The sequence below is a fragment of the Chiloscyllium plagiosum genome, chromosome 19, assembly GCF_004010195.1.
Source record: "Chiloscyllium plagiosum isolate BGI_BamShark_2017 chromosome 19, ASM401019v2, whole genome shotgun sequence".
NCBI classification, from domain to species: domain Eukaryota; kingdom Metazoa; phylum Chordata; class Chondrichthyes; order Orectolobiformes; family Hemiscylliidae; genus Chiloscyllium; species Chiloscyllium plagiosum.
The window spans coordinates 56969522-56987534 of NC_057728.1; the positions used below are offsets into that span (position 1 = coordinate 56969522).

Consider the following 18013-nt stretch of genomic DNA (forward strand, 5'->3'; position numbering starts at 1 on the left):
TATTAAAGAAAAAATAATTTGGCACAAATTGGCCAACTGGAAATAAACTCAAGATAGATTTGAATTAGTTGATTACGATCTTACACTATGAAATAGAATCATAGAGTCATAGAGATGTACAGCATAGAAACAGACCCTTCAGTCCAACCCCTCCATGCCGACCAGATATCCCAACCCAATTCCAGGGAAAAGGCTTTGCCTATTTATCCTATCCATGCCCCTCATAATTTTGTAAACCTCTATAAGGTCACCCCTCAGCCTCCAACGTTCCAGAGAAAACAGCGGTAGCCTGTTCAGCCTCTCCCTGTAGCTCAAATCCTCCAACCCTGGCAACATCCTTGTAAATCTTTTCTGAACCCTTTCAAGTTTCACAACATCTTTCTGATAGGAAGGAGACCAGAATTACATGTAATATATTGTTAAAAAGCTGCAATTTTTTATTATTTTTATTCTTTCTTTTGCAGCTTTCTTTACATTTTACGATTATACTTATGGCAACAAAAAAAAACAAGAAGGTTAAGGGATGCTATTCTTTCTTACAAGAGGAATTGAACATGAAAGTGCTGTGCTACAGTTATGCAGGGCATTGTTGAGACTGCATCTCGAATATTGTGTTTAGTTTTGGACGTAAATGCATTGAAGCCTGTTCAGAAGAGATTAACTGAATTTATATCTGGGTGGGTGTCTTGCATTTTGCAGATTTGTAGGATGGTTTGCATATATAGACTGATTTTCCTTTGAACAAAAAGCCTGTGTTTTTTAATGAGTTGTTGGTAGGACAGCCGAAGTTCAGCTATTAATTACTGCCTGCTATGTTTAGCACTGTCTTTTCTCTTTCAGAGAGTAAGATTTTGAATGCCAATGCAGGCTCCCACGCAGGTATTTGAAGCTGATGCTTCAATGCAGTATGAAGGAAGTGCTGCACTGTCTGAGGTACTACCATTTACTTGGGATGATGAGCTGAAGCCCCAAAATGGTTTAATGGCACTGGTTAGCATGAGAGCATAAGACATAAGAGCGAGGAGTAAGCTTTTTGGGCCCTAAGGTCACGGCTGATCTGCCCCAGGCCTCAATTTGTCTTTCGTTCCAGCTTCTCATAGCCTTCAACTCCTTGATATTCCAAAAATCTATCTACATCCTCTTCAAATACTTTCAGTTATCTAGTTTTTACAGTGTTCTGTGATAGAGAAGTCCAGACATTCACTGTCCACTGGGAGAAGAACTTCTTTTACATCCCGTATTTAAATGCATGTCCTCTTATTCTGTAACTAAATTACCTAGTTTGAGATTTCTCCCCATAGAGGAGACATCTTCTTAACATCTGCCCAGTTAATTTCCCTCAGGATCCTGTACATTTGCATAAGGTCACCCTTTATTCTATTCAATGCTAATAAACATAGCCTGACCTGTTTAGCCATTCCTGATGAGTCAACTTTTCATCCTAAGAATCAGCCTAGTGAATCTATTTTGAACTGCTTCCAATGCTAGTATTTCCTTTCATAAATATGAGGATGAAAACTGTACACAGTACTCCAGGAGCAGTGTCACCAACATCCTGTACAAGACTTCATTATTTTTAAGAAAAGGTGAGTTAACCCCATTATGAAAACAAATCATAGGTCCATTTTCACAGTGCTGTTTGCGAGGTACTGTTGTTCATAAATTGGCTACTTAATTTCCTGGATTACATTGCAGTTGCATTTGCTGTAATGCTTTGGATATGCTTAAATCATGAAAGGCACAATATAAATACAAGTCTTTCTTTTGTGTATTTCATTGACTATCGTATGGTTTCCCTGCCACTACTTTGTTTATTATGAGATAGTAATTGTTGCAATATTCGAAAATATATGAACTTCTACTTTGAAGCTAAAACTAAAAGCCAAGTTTATTTACTAAACAATACAATTGCATCTAAACTGAAGATCACAGCAGGGGGCTAATTTATGCACTGCCTCCAGTTGCATGTATTGTTTCCAAACAGAATGATGTAGGTGGAGAGAAAATGTAAAACAAGTAACACTTAGCTCCCTCTTGTGGTTAAACTTAATCGCACAACACCAGTTTACAGTCCAACAGGTTTATTTGGAAGCACTTGCTTTCAGAATGCTGCTGTTTCATCAGGTAGCTGTGGAGCAGGACCATAAGACACAGAATTTTTACCAAAAGATTACAGTTTCATGTAACTGAAATGATATATTGAACAAACCTAGATTGCTGTTAAGTCTTTCATCTTTTAAAATGGGTTGCAGGTTTCAGTTCATTAATATGTAAATCCCAGAACTACTTTCAAATCACATCCTCGAGATAAACTTAAAGTTTTATTTTAAAAGGTGACATCTCAGCTCAGATAATGCACTAAAGGTGCGAGGTTAGAGTCTGTCTGTATCCCAATCTTGAGTCGGACTGGATTCTGGATTAGTGGTGCTGAAAGAGCACAGCAGTACTGGCAGTATCTGAGGAGCAGTAAAATCGACGTTTCGGGCAAAAGCTTTTCATCAGGAATAAAGGCAGAGAGCCTGAAGCGTGGTGAGATAAGCTAGAGGAGGATGAGGGCGGGGAGAAAATAGACATGGCGGTCCTGGGCCTCCTTCACCGCCGCTCTCTCACCACCAGACGCCTGGAGGAAGAACGTCTCATCTTCCGCCTCGGAACACTTCAACCCCAAGGCATCAATGTGGACTTCAACAGTTTCCTCATTTCCCCTTCCCCCACCTCACCCTAGTTCCAAACTTCCAGCTCAGCACTGTCCCCATGACTTGTCCTACCTGCCTATCTTCTTTTCCACCTATCCATTCCACCCTCCCCCCACCCCCAACCTATCACCTTCATCCCCTCCCCCACTCACCTATTGTACTCTATGCTATTTTCTCCCCACCCCATCCTCTAGTTTATCTCTCCATGCTTCAGGCTCTCTGCCTTTATTCCTGATGAAGGGCTTTTGCCCGAAATGTCAATTTTACTGCTCCTCGGATGCTGCCTGTACTGTTGTGCTTTTCCAGCACCACTAATCCAGAGTCTGGTTTCCAGTATCTGCAGTCATTGTTTTTACCTAGTTGAGTCGGACTGGGTCTACTTCCAAAGTGGAATTTATAAAGTATTACATGGAATGACTGCCTGCAGATTTTGCTCAAAAAGCGCACAATAGAATTTGTCTGCAAATATAATTCTGCAAATGCACCTTCACCCCATTGACACATATATGAGTGTGTGTGTGTGTGCATGAGAGAGAGAGTGTGAGTGTCTGCGTGTGAGTGTGCATGAGAGAGTGTGTGTTTGCATATGTGCATGTTTGGTAAAGTGTGTGTGATGGAATATAAGCCTGTGAGAGGGTGTGAGTGTGGGAGGTGTATGAGACAGCGTGTGTATGAGGGAGGGTCTGCGTGAATGTGTGTATGTGTGCTTGTGTGTGTGAGAGACTGTATAGTGTAGTGGGGTCACCTGTAGTGTGACGTGAACCCAAGGTCCTAGTTGAGTCCATGGATGCCGAACTTGGCTATCAGCCTCTGCTCAGCAACTCTGCATTGTTGCATATCAAGAAGTCCACTTTGGAGGATGGTTGCCTGATGATCTGATGCTGAATGTCCCTGACTGCTGAAGTGTTCCCTGACTGGGAGGGAAAACCCCTGTCTGGTGATTGTTCATCTGTTCATCTGTTGCACCTCACCAAGACCTTCCCTACACCTCCACTTCTCGCTTCTAAACAACCGGGAAACCTTAATCAGACCATTGTCACAGCAAACTGCCCAGCCTTCAGGTCAACATTGACCATAACACCATACAATCCTGTCATGGCAACCACTGCAAGACATGTCAGAGTGTTGACTTGGATACCACCATTACATATGGGGACATTGCCCACCATGTACTTAGCAGGTAATTGTGAGACTCAACCAATGTTGTCTATCTCACGCTGCATGGTAAGGTCGTCCTGAGGCATGGTATATTAGTGAGACCAGGGAGAAGCTACGACAGCAGATGAATGGACACTGCGCAACAATTGCCAGACAAGGGTGTTCCCTCCCAGTCAGGGACCACTTCAGCGGTCAGGGGCATTTGGCCTTGGATCTTTGGGTGACCATCCTTGAAGGCAGACTTCAGGATACACAACAATGCCGAGTGGCTCAGTAGAGGCTGATAGCCAGGTTCGGTACCCATGAGGATGGCCTCAACCAGGTCCTTGTGTTCCTGTAAGACTACAGGTGACCACACTACATGATACACACACACGCATACACACTCTTGCATATTCACACACTCACGCAGACCCTCTGTCATACTCATGCTCTTTCTCATACACACACATATACATCTCCCACACTCACATCCATGCGCACACCCTCTCACAGGCTTATACCCCATCACACACGCACACACACTTTAACAAGCACGGACACATGCAAACACACACTCACGCACATGTAGACACACACTCTCTCTTGCACACGCACACACACGTGTGTAAGTCTATGGTGTGAATTTGCATTTGCAGAATTATATTTGCAGATACTTTCTATTTTGCTCAAAATGCGCACAATCTGCAGGCAGTCACTCCATGTAATATTTTATCAATTCCACTTTGGAAATAGAACCAGTCTGACTCAAGATTGCGATACAGACAGACTCTAACCTCACAGCTTTAATGCATTGTCTGAGCTGAGATGCCATTTTTTTTTATAAAACCTTAAGTTATCTCGAGAATGTGACTTAAAAGAAGTTCTGGGATCTCCATATTAATGAACCAAAACCTGCAACCCATTCTAAAAGATGAAAGACTTAACAGCAATCCAGGTTTGTTCAATATATCATTTCAGTTGCATGATACTGTAATCTTTTGCTATAAATCCTGTCTCTTATGGTACTGCTCCACAGCTACCTGATGAAGAAGCAGTAGTCCGAAAGCGAGTGCTTCCAAATAAACCTCTTGGACTGTAACCTGGTGTAGTGGATTTTTAACTTTGTCCATCCCAGTCCATCACTGGCTTTTCCACATCTTGTGGTTAAGACACTGCAAATAGAATAAAAGGGGAATGAGTATAATTGCAGATCCAATGCTTTGTGAGATTGCAGTTACTACAATTTGTCTGAAATGCAAGATATAGAATTACTATACATAATACCCTTTGTCCTTTAAAGGAATGCTAATTTTATTGTCTTAAGATCAAAAGCTATTGGGATTCTGACTGAGGCCTTCCTGCTGCAGTCACCTTACAGTAGATGCAGTGAACATATACAATGACATCCAATGTTTATATAGCAATTTTTAATGTAACTAAACATCCCGTGGCACTTCACAAGAGCAGTATAAAACAAAATTTGAACCGTTAAGGAAATATTCTATAAACAGTACCCCCAGATGAATATTTGGGGGTTGATAAGTCAGTTTGTGAATGTTACATATATTGGCCAGGTGATTGACAGTGAGGAAGTTACAGGAGGATATAACTGGATTGGTCAGATGGGCAGTTCGGCAGCAATAGGATTTAACCCTGAAAGGATGCACTTTGGAAGAAGTAACAAGACAAAGGAGCACTCAATGAATGCCTAGATGCTCGGAACAGACATCTGTCTAGGATGCTTGTCCACAGATCCTTGATGATGGCAGGACAGTTTAGTAAGGTAGTTAAGACTACATACCTTTTTCCGTCATGTTACAGATTGTAGGAGCAAGAAGGTTATGTGGAGCTGCACAAAACTTTGGTGAAACTGGAGTTGGAGTATTGTGTACAGTTCTGGTTAACCCACTATAGGAAGGATGTGATTATAGTGGAGGGGGTGCAGAGGAGATTCATCAGGGTATTGTCTGGGATGGAGTTTTAGCTATAAACAAAGATCTCGATAAGTTCAATTTTCTTTGAAGCAGAGAGTGCTGAGGTACATAAGATAATGACAGGCATGGCCAGAGTGGATAGAAAGCAGCTGTTCTCTTTAGTTGAAGGGTTAATTGCAAGAGGGCATAATTTTAAGGTGAAAAGTGGGTGGTTTAGAGGGGGATTTGAAGAAAAGAAATTTCACCCAGAGGCAGGTGGGAATTGGAAATGCAATGCCTGAGGGTTGAGGTGTGAAACCTCACCATCTTCAAAAGGTATTTTGATGTGAACTTGAAACGTCATAACATTCAAGGCTACAGTGGGAAAATGGGACTAGTATAGACTGAGTAATTATGTTTGTGCAGACTTGATGGGTAGAAGGACCTTCACTGTATGGTATGATTCTATGATTAGAACAGATTGCCAATAGCGTGGTCAAAGAGAGAGGTTTTAAAACTGGTATTAAGATAGGAAAGTGAATGATAATCTATAGTATTAATCTACCTAAATTCATCTCAAAACGTGATTTAGAATTATTTCCTATTTGACATTATATGAAAATTGTTTTTCCATTATGCTTAACATTATTTCTCAACAAAGGAACGAAACCACCCAGCCTTGACCTAGGCACCGAAGAAGACAATGGCAGAAACAGCCCTGAGGACCCTACAAGTCCTCATTGATAATATCTCAGAGCTAGTGTCAAAATTGGGAGATCTTTCTCATACAGTAGTCAAGCAACAGTCTGACCTTGTCTGTCAAGTATTATTCTGTGAGTTTCACGATGTCCCAGACACCACCAGCATCATCCATGGATATGTCCTGTCCCATTGGCACTGTATAGTGTTATACAGTTGGGTGGGAGTTGCCATTTAGAGTCTTCACCATTGACTGGACCCTGTCAAGCCTCCTAGCTTCAGGTTAAACATGGGCAAGGAGATCTCCCACTGATTACCACATACCATCCTTCTCAGCTGGTGCATCAGTGCTCCTCCTTTGAGGAAGCACTGAGGGTGTCAAGAGTGCAAATGTTTTCTGAGTGAGGGATTTCAATGCCCACCACCAAGAGTGGCTCAGTTGCAATACTAATGTTGAGTTGCTTGGGTCCAAAAGGACATGGCTGCTAGACTGAATTTTCAGCAGGTGGTCAGGGAACCAACAAGAGGAAAAAACATACTTGACCTCGTCTTACCAATCTGCCAGCTGCAGATGCATCTGTCATGACAGTATTGGTGAGGGGGACCACTGCACAGTCCTTGCGGAGTCAAAGTCTCACCTTCATATTGAGAATAACCTCCGTCGTGTTGTGTGGCACTATCGCCATGCTAAATGGGACAGACTTCAAACAGATCTAGCAACTCAAAACTGGGCATTCATGAGGCTCTGTGGGCCACCAACAGCAGCAGAATTGTACTCCAGCACAATCTACCAACATATCTCCCACTCAACTATTACCATTAACCTTGGGTTTAACCTTGGTTGAATGGAGAGTTCAGGAGGGCATGTGAGGAGCAGCACCAGACATACCTAGAACTGAGATGTTAACCTGGTGAAGCTACTAAACCAGATTACTTATATGCTAAACAGCATAAGCAGCTGAATGATAGACAGAGTTAAGCAATCCCACAAACAATGGATCAGATCTAAGCTCTGAAGTCATATCAAATCCAGTCATGAATGATGATGGACAGTTGTACAATTCACTGGAGGAGATGGCTTCACAAATGTGCCCATCCTCAATGATGGAAGAGTCCATTATGTAAGGCCATATCACATAAGTGCAAAAATAAGGCCGAAGCATTCACAGCAATCTTTAGCCAGAAGTGCCATCCAATTCTACCTCCTCCGGTGGTCCTCACCATTACAGTTACCAGTCTTTAGCCAATTCAGTTCATTCCATGTGTTATCAAGAAATGGTTTGGAGTTGCTGGCTAGTGCAAAGGCTATGGAGCCTGACAACATTCTGGATATAGTACTGAAGACTTGTGCTCCAGAATTTGCCAATCCCCTAGCCATGCTGTTGCAGTACAGTTTCAACACTGGCACCTGCCCGACAATGTGAAAAATTGCCCATGTATCCGTGTACTCAAAAAGCAAGACAAATTCAACCTGGCTAATTACTGCTCCATCAGTCTCCTCTTGATCAACAGTGGAAGGTGCCATCAACATTGCTATCCAGAAGCACCAAATTGCAATAACCGGCTCACCGATGCCCAGTTTCAGTTCTGCCAGGGCCACTCAGTGCCTGACCTCATTATAGCCTTGATTCAAAAAAAAAGAGCTGAATTCCTGAGGTGAGGTGAGGGTGACAGCCCTTGACATCAAGGTCGCATTCAACAGATTGTGGCATCAAGGAGCCCTTGCAAAACTGGAATCAGTTAGTATCAGGGAAAAACTCTCCATTGGTTGGAGTCATACCTGGCACATAAGCAGATTTGGGTGGCACAGTAGCTTAGTGGTTAGCACTGTTGCCTCAAGGCACTAGGGACCCTGGATGATTTTAGCCTTGGGCAACTGTCTGTGTGAAGTTTGCACATTCTGCACATGTCTGCGTGGGTTTCCTCCGGGTGCCCTGCTTTCCTCCCAATTTCCAAAGATGTGCATGTTAGATGGATTGGCCACACTGAATTACCCATAGAGTGCAGGGATAGGGTAGGGAGATGGGTCTGGGGTGGGATGCTCTTTGGAGGGTCAATGTAGACAATGGGCTGAATGGCCTGCTTCCACACTGTAGTGATTCTATGGGTTATGGTTGTTAGAGATTGGTCATCTCAGCTCCAGGACATCTCTGCAGGACTTCCTTAGTGTAGTGTCCTAAGCCCAACCATCAATGACCTTCCCTCAATCATAAGGTCAAAAGTGGGGAAGTTTGTCAATGATTGTACAATGTGACTTGTGACTCCTCAGATACTAAAGCAGTACATATTCAAATGCAACAAGATCTGGACAAATATCCAGGTTTGGGCTGCCAAGTGGCAAATAATATTTGCACCTCACAAATGGCAGGCAATGACCATCTCCAATAAGAGACAATCCACTCCTTGACATTCAATGGTATTACCCATACTGAATCCCACCACTATCAACATCTTTGAGGTTTCCATTGATCTGAAAATTGACTGAACTCACCATATAAACATAGTGGCTACAACAGCAGATCAGAGGTTAGAAATACTGTGGCGAGTAACTCCCCTCCTTACTTCTCAAAGCCTGTCCACCTTCTACAAGGCACAAGTCAGGAGTTTTATGGAATATGCTCCACTTGCTTGGATGTGTGCAGCTCCAGCAACACTCAAGACGCCATCCAGGACAAAGCAGCCCACTTGATTGGCACCACATACACAGGCATCCACTCCCTTCACCACAGACTCTCAGTAGCAGCAGTGTGTACTTCCACTTACAAACCCATGACTTCTTCCATCTAGAAGGACAAGAGCAGCAGATCGATGGGAACATTGCTACCTGCGTGTTCCCCTCCAACCTATTCACCACCCAGACTTGGAAATACATCACTGATACTACACTGTCGCTGGATCAAAATCCTGAAATTCCCTCCCTAAGGCCATTTTAAGTCAACCTACAGTATATGGATTGTCGTGGTTCAAGAAAGCAGCTCACCACCACCTTCTCAAGGGTAATAAGGGATGGGCAATAAATGCTGGCCAGTCAGCGACACCCATGTCCTACGAGTGAACTTAAAAAAAAAAAAGTTGATATTTGGAAGTTTTAAGATTCTCTTCCTTGCATAGAGTGGATTATTTCTGTTTACATTATCAACGTTTTCTTTGGATCTTTCTGATTTCCCATATTAGAGGTTTCTTTTATTTTCTATCTCTTGTTTTTTTTAACTGTATAGTCTCCTTAAGTCCCTCCTTTCTTGTAGTAAAGCATTGCAATTCGGGATAGAATCCTCTGGACCCGCAGGCAGAAAGGGAACTTATGTGGACAGAATGATGTCAGACCAGAACACAGCCATGTCCCTCAAACAACACTGACTTTCTTCATGGGCGACCTCCATCCTTGGAATATGGGGGAGGGTGTGTGTGAGAAAGTTACTCCATTTGTGATGCCAGCTTCTAATTGGCTGCTGATACTTGGCAACCGATGATTTGCTTGTCCCAGGTCATGATACCAGCCCCATTGCGGCGAACCAACTGCCTGATAGCGAGAGAGTCCAGGAGCTTTCTTTTCCTGACAGCTGTGTGTTTCCCTCCTTCCATCTCTACTATCAAATGGAAAGATATTATGTGTTTCTGAGTGTTTCTACTGTCAGAAGCTCATTAATAGCATATTTGCAACATGAGAAAATATTATATTCAAGCTTGATTCTCAATACGTGGGCATGTTCTTTAAGGTGATCACAGTGAGGATATATTCGATTTTTGAAGATCCCGTCTTTCAGATGAGCCATTAAGTGAAGATTCTATCTGCCTGCTCAGTTGGCTGTTCATGGTTCCCTCCTAATATTTGAAAAAGAGCAAGACAGTCTCTTAGTATCTTGGATAGGTATAGGAACATAGAGATGTATTACATCTATGGAGCAAGTGGGACTTGAACCCGGCCCAAATGTAGGGGCACTGTTCTTTAGTGTGTGCAGATTGCCTGCAGTGTTTGCCAACAGAACATCAGAAATTCATTGCCTGGGACATCCTGAGATTGCAAAAGGTGCAATATAATTGCAAGTTCTTTCTAATTTCTCTCCATTTTACCACAAGCCATTTCATTATTGCAAATTAAATTTCATTATTACTTTAACAATAGATTCTGCTTGCACCTAATGAATAAAATTATTGTATGTTTGACATCTTTTGTGGAGAAATGGTGCAATACAGTAGGTTGGTGGGGTAAAGGTTAATGATTATGCCATGTAAGATGCCTGCATTCCCTCATGCACGGTTATTTTCCTGAAATATTTTTGGTGGCTTGCAGGGTGATCAATGCAGGAAAAAGCACGCACAATGAAGACCAGGGTTCCTGTGAAGTGGTGACTGTGAAGAAAAAATCAAGCGCACCTATCACACCAAGTAAGAATTCCACACTCAAAAGGAGATCGTCATTACCAAACGGGGAGGGGTTACAGCTTAAAGACAATTCAGTAAGTGAATCTTCATTCTACGTTCAATGGATGCTGGGTCAGTGAAATACAATTCTTGCAGCTTTCATGGAATGATCAATTGTGCCCAGTAATATAAATTAAATTACAGTATGCGTTACTGTGTTACATGTAGATTGCTAGAGCCTGCACTGCAGAAAGAGGCCATTTGGTCCACAGGTCTATGCCAGTATTTTATGCTCCACACAGATCCCCTTGTGAACATCTTTGTCTAGCCCACACACTCTATATACTTTGTTTCATGTGCCTGCTTAAAATCCCTTGAAATCAATTTGTGCTATTTACCTCACTTGTGCCTTATAGCAGTGAGTCCCACATTTAAGCCACTATCAGGGAAAAAAAGGTTTGTTCTGTGTTTCTGTGCATTGGTAACTGTGTCTTTTATATCTATGGCCCCAATTTTGATCTTCTGCACAAATAGAAACATCTCTGATTCTGTGCTTTTGAACCCTTAGGAATTTAAACAAACTCTTAATGTTCCATGGAGAATTCTGCGCATTGCTAACAGCCTCTCTCCAGCCCCCGTCATTGGTAGCCAAGATTTCAGGCATGTAGTCCTTACTCTCTGGAATTCCCTCCATTTTAAGACTCTGCATAAACCCATGTTCTTACAGTCATAGAGTCACAGAGATGTACAGCACAAAAACAGACCCTTCGGTCCAACTTGTCGATGCCAACCAGATATCCCAACACCATCTAGTCCCACCTGCCAGCACCTGGTCCATATTCCTCCAAACCCTTCCTATTTGTATACCCATCCAGATGCCTTTTAAATGTTACAATTGTACTAGTTTCCTCCACTTCCTCTGGCAGCTCATTACAAACACGTATCACCCTTTGCATGAAAAATTGCCCTTCAGGTCTCTTTTATATCTTTCCCCTCTCACCCTAAACCTATGCCCTCTAGTTCTGAACTCCTCCACCCCAGGGAAAAGGTTTGGGTAATTCTAAAGGTCTACTTATCCTATCCTTGCTGCTCATGATTTTATAAACCTCTATAAGGTCAGTCATTCTGCCTGTGACGCTTCAGGGAAAACAGCCCTAACATATTCAACCTCTCCCTATAGCTCAAATCCTCCAACCCTGGCAACATCCTTGTAAATCTTTTCTGAACCCTTTCACGTTTCACAACCTCTTTCCAATCGGAAGGAGACCAGAATTGCAAGTAATATTCCAACAGTGGCCGAACCAATGTCCTGTACAGGTGCAACATGACCTTCCAACTCCTGTACTCCGTATTCTGACCAATAAAGGAAAGCATACCAAACGCCTTCCTTACTATCCTATCTACCTGAGACTCTACTTTCCAGGAGCTATGAACCTGCACTCCAAGGTCTCTTTATTCAGCAACACTCCTTAGGACCTTATCATTAAGTGTATTAGTCCTAGTAAGATTTGCTTTCCCAAAATGCAGCACCTCACATTTATCTAAACTAAACTCCATCTGCCACTTCTCAGTCCATTGGCCCATCTGATTTGTAATTTGAGATAACATTCTTTGCTATCCGCTACACTTCCAATTTTGGTGTCACCTGCAAACTTTATAACTGTTTCTCTTATGCTCACATCCAAATCATTTATATAAATGATGAAAGTAATGGACCCAGCACCAATCCTTGTGGCACTCCACTGGTCACAGGCCTCCAGTCTGAAATACAACCCTCCACCACCACCCTCTGTCTTCTACTTTGGGCTAGTTCTGTATCTAAATGGCACGTTCCCCCTATATTCCATGAGATCTAACCTTGCTAACCAGTCTCCCATGGGGAACCTTGTCAAACGCCTTACTGAAGCCAATATAGATCACGTCGACCACTCTGCCCTCATCAATCCTCTTTGTTACTTCTTCAAAAAACTCAATCAAGTTTTTGAGATATGATTTCCCACGCACAAAGCCACGTTGACTATCTCTAATCAGTCCTTGCCTTTCCAAATCCTTTAGTACTTTGTCCTTTTATACATCAGGCTTTTATTTCCGATTTCCAGCATCCACAATATTTTGAGGGGAGGCAGTGGCACAGTGATAATATCACTGGACTAGTAATCCAGAAATCCATGCTAAAGTTCTGGGGACATGGGTTCAAATCCTGTCTACCATGGTAGATGGTGATATTTGAATTCAAGAAAATCTAATGCCAACCTCATAGCCAGTGTCCGTTGTTGTAAAAGCCCACTTGGTTCACCAATGTCGTTTAGGGAAGGAAAACCGGGCATCTTTAGCTGGTCTGGCCTATATGTGGCTCCAAGCCAACATCAGTGTGGTTGGCTCTTAATTGCCTTCTGGGCTTAGAGAAATGCACTCATTCTTTAATGAATATATATTTTTAAAAATTGCTTTTGAATTGATTTTTGTTTCTTGTGCTTTTCTCAAATGCTAAGATGCATTTTTCAGTAGATTTAAAGACACTTGATTTATGCACATTCTTGATGAAACACTTGCTGTTTCAGTCACTATTTGTTAAATTCCTGGAACTGTTCTAATGTGCATATAATTCTGAAAATGAAGAGAACACATTTAATTTGCTTTTCTTCTGTGACCCTGTTAAGTGTTTTCATAACCCAACCTCGCTAAACCTAAGTCAAAAGATAATTACAGAAGTAAAGGTTGTCAGGACCACCATGGTTCATTTTTTTAAGGACTTCAGATTCCACTCATTGTTTCATTCCTCAAATGATCCCGGTTGTTTTTTTCCACAAATCAATTTTGTTCAGTCCATTCTACATGTGATTGCTCATTTTAAATCAAGAAGATCTTCTATTAATAGAAATGCCTGTATCAGCATGACCAATATTCCAATTACATTGCTGAATGAGTGTTAAAGACCTGAGAGGACACTGAATGACAACTATAATTCTCTACATCTTAATTCTTTTCATCACTAATTTATTTTGTTTTCTTTTTCCTTCACTTTCCCTGTTGTTTTGGGTCTTTGTACGATTTGAAAGTTGATCTTGTTGCTTCTTCACTTTATCATACAATGGTTGACTTTTTTCTGACTCTGAATCCTTGGCTCATTGCCAACACACAGCAGAAACCTATACACATGATATGCAGGGTTAATGGTCAAAAGAATGTCGATTGCACCCTGAATTTCTATTACATACACTATGAGCTTGGATGTAAAATCAGAAAAATGAACCTGCAAGTGTTGGCTTTCATTATTGTGGTTATCTTTGGTCCCCTGTGTATTTTACTATCATCTGGACTTGGTTTCAGTCAGCATTGGTGTATGTTCTCGATTTTAATTTCATACTTCTTCTTAATTCTGGTTTCTATTTATGTTGACTGGGACTTTCCTTTAACCCATGAGAAGGAAAAGTCAGAACTGTATTTGTTAAACAGCCTTCACCAGCACAACATATCCCAGAGCAGTCACAAGCCAATTAAATGCTTCAAAGTGTATTCACTATTGCAGAAAAGTTGGCAGCTCCTTTGTTCCTTGCAAGCTCCCAAAAACTGCAATGTGCTAATGACCAAACAATCCATTACTGTGACCTTGACGAAGCGATAAACATTTGCCGGGAACTAGGGGTAAATAATTGCTGGTTCTTAAGAGTCATAGAGTCATACAGCATAGAAACAGACTCTTTAGTCCAACTCGTCCTCGCTGACCAGACATCCTAATCTGATCAAGTCCCATTTGCCAGTATTCGTGCCTTTCCCTCTGTTCATATACCTATCCAGATACTTTTAAAATATTGGTAATTGTACCCATCTCCGTCACTTCCTCTGGCAGCTAATTCTATACAATGACACCAGCTGCTTGAAAAGTTGCCCCTCAGGTCCCTTTTTAAATCTTTTTACTCTCACCTTAAACCTGTGCCTTCTAGTTTTGGACTCTCCAACACTCAGAAAAAGATTTTGGCTCTTCACCCTGTCATGTGGAACCTTGTCGAATGCTGTGTTTAAGTCCATATAGACAACATCTACCACTCTATCTTCATCAGTCTTCCTCATCACCTCTTCAAACAACTCAGTCAAATTATTGAGACACAATTTCCTACTCACAATAATTTCCCAATGCACAAAACCATGTTGACTATCCCTAATCAGTCATAGAGTCATACAGCATGGAAATGGACTCTTTGGTCCAATTAGTCAATGCCGCCCATGCTCCCAAAATAAACAATACCCATTTGCCTGTGTTTGGCCCATATCTCTCCAAACCTTTCCTGTTCATGCACTTATCTAAATGTCTTTTTAATGGAACTGTACCTGCATCACCACTTCCATCTGCAGTTCATTCCACACATGAACCACTCTCTGTGTAAAGGAAGTTGCCCCACATGCACTTTTTAGTCCTTGCCTTTCCAAATGCATGTAAATTCAATCCCTCAGAATCCCATCTAACAACTTACCCACCACTGACATAAGGCTTACCGGTCTATGGTTTCTTGGCTATTCCTTTCAGTCTTTCTTAAATAATGGCACCACATCAGCCAACCTCCAGTCTTCTGGCACATCACCCATGGTTGTCGATAATATAAATATTTCAGCAAATGGCCCAGCAATCACTTTTGTAGCTTCCCACAAAGTTCTGGGAAACAGCTGATCAGTGATTTATCTTCCTTCAGCATTTGAAAACTTCCAACACCACCTCTTCTGTATGATGAACTCTTTTCAAGACATCATTTTTTAATTTCACCAAATCCCCAAGCTTCCATGACCTCTTCCACAGTAAATACTGATGCAAAATATTTGTTTAGTGTCTCACCCATCTGTTGTGGTTCCATACACGGATGGCCACGATGATCTTTAAGGGACTCTATTTTTTCCCTCGTTATTCTTTTGCCTTTAATGTACTGAGAGACATACCAAATAGAAAAGGAGCAATACTTGACCTTCTGTTGGAAAATAAGGCAGGGCAAGTGACTGAGGTGTCAGGGGAGCACTTTGGGGAAAATGATCATAATTCTATTAGGTTTAGCATAGCTATGGAAAATGATAGATCAAGAAGGTAATGGATTCTCCTTAACTCTATTTGCCAAAGCTATTTTATATCCCCATTTGCCATTCTAATTTTCTCTTAAGTATACTCCTTCTATCATTATACTCTTCGAGGGATTCACTCAATTCCAGCTGTCTATACCTGACATATGACTCCTTCATTTTCTTGACCAGAGCCTCAATTGCTCTGGTCTTCCAGCATTCCCTAAACCTACCAGCCTTGCCCTTTATACTAACAGGAACATATTGTCTCTGAACTCTCGTTATCTCATTTTTAAAGGACTCCTACTTTGCAATCTTGCCTTTACCTGTGAATAGCCTGCCCCAATCAACTTTTGAAAGTTCCTGTCTAATACCACCAAAATTGACCTTACTCTCATTTAAAACATTAACTTTTTGATCTATCCTTTTCCATAACTATATCAAAACTTGCCTCAAAATGCTTCCCTAACACCTCAGAGACTTATCCTACCTTATTTTCCAACAGAAGGTCCTTTTCTAGTTGAATCCATTTCTTGAATTAAAAACCTTTCTTGTACACACTTAACAAATTCTGCCCCATCCAAGCCCTTAACACTATGACCATCTTTCTTCAAATTACTGCCTTGGTATCCTCCCAAGAGAGTAACCAGTCTTTATTGATGGCTTGTGAAATGAGAACACCTTGTAACGATTACTTAATAACTAGCATAAAACATGAGATTGTGGATAGTGAATAAAAGGCACACATGAAGTTGCATAGCTTGAGATTAGAGCATGCTTGAGTTAAATGAGAGAGTAGAGGTCAGTGTGGTTTTCTTGCCACAAGTGACCCAAGGGAGTATTGGGTATAAATCTGTTCTTTCCCATTGACTTGTGGTTAAGCAAATACATTACAACAAATCATGTGCATCAAGTTCGGAGTAAGCAGAAGGCTGTGCAAATGACCTGAAAACCAGCGATCCAGAACTTGAGCAAAAATAATACTGCCGTGTGTATTGTGTTAACTAATGGAGAAGGGCATTGCTCGCAACCTAGAAATCAGTGATCCCTGAATTCATATGGTTCTTTAATTCTGAGATCATAAGACACTGCTGGACGCCACCAAAGATGGATATTTGCAGAGACCTGGCAGTGAACCTCCAGCCACATCCTCTTATGAAGCCTGAGAGACCAGGATGTTTGCAGTATCAAAATAGAAGTGCTGAAATTATTCTGCCCTTCTGATGCACTTGGTGAGACTGAGAAGAAACAAGGTCTTCTTGGGGATGAAAAATGCTGTAGGGATGGAATGTGGAGGTGAGGTTTTTAGAAACCAATCCTGCACCAGTGCTGCCCCAAGGGATAGGCATCGGGAAGCTGTTGTGATCGTTACAATGTTAGCCCGCTGGACTGCATAAAATATGAGTTCTCTGATTGGGGCTGTTAATCTGGTCCAATCAGGGAGCAGTGGCTGAAAGATAAGAACAGGAGTGTCAGACATCCTGTTCATTCTGAGAGTTGGCTCCGAGGTAGTTGGTTCAGTGTCAAGGACTCATCACATCTAAATAAAGGATAAATTGGTGAGGGAAAACTGGCCTCTCTGGAGTTATTTCAGAATCTTTGTCTATGTAAACCCTCCTTGCAGCTAGAGAGCATGGTCAATGGGCTGATTTGACTAGCTGTAAAGACTTCTCACTGGGGAGGAATTCATGTGCTCAGGAGCAGTGTCAGGGTTCTACAAAGAGTGCTCCTTGAACTGTGTGCAGGACCACGTGGAGGCTTGATGGACCTGGTCGAATGTACAAAGAATAATACTGCACAGGAAAAGACCCTTCAGCCCTCCAAGCCTGTGCCACCACATTTTGTCCTTCCATACTAAAACTGTCTTCACTCACATGTATTTGTACAGATGCTTCTAGAATGTTGCTTTTGTGTCTGTTTCCACCCCACTTCTGTCAGTGCATTCCAGGCACTCACCACCCTTGGTAATATCTCTTTAAAACTCTTTGCCCCCACCCCCAATGCTATAATACACCCCCCACTATCCCCGGCACTTGAAACTTGTGTCCCCTAGTAATTGAGGAGAAAGTGAGGTCTGCAGATGCTGGAGATCAGAGCTGAAAATGTGTTGCTGGAAAAGCGCAGCAGGTCAGGCAGCATCCAGGGAACAGGAGAATCGAC

The 18013-nt window shown here is 41.9% G+C and overlaps 1 protein-coding gene across 1 annotated transcript in view; it reads left to right on the plus strand.

Annotated features, from left to right (window-relative positions):
- Nucleotides 1-10669: 10669 nt before the first annotated feature.
- The window catches only part of ppm1h (protein phosphatase, Mg2+/Mn2+ dependent, 1H), a 59500-nt gene continuing 52156 nt past the window's right edge, over nucleotides 10670-18013 (plus strand). Inside the window, exon 1 of the mRNA XM_043709973.1 lies at nucleotides 10670-10905. Within this exon, the coding sequence (XP_043565908.1) occupies nucleotides 10699-10905 (207 nt within the window). The 5' untranslated portion in view covers nucleotides 10670-10698. The remainder of the gene's footprint in view (nucleotides 10906-18013) is intronic.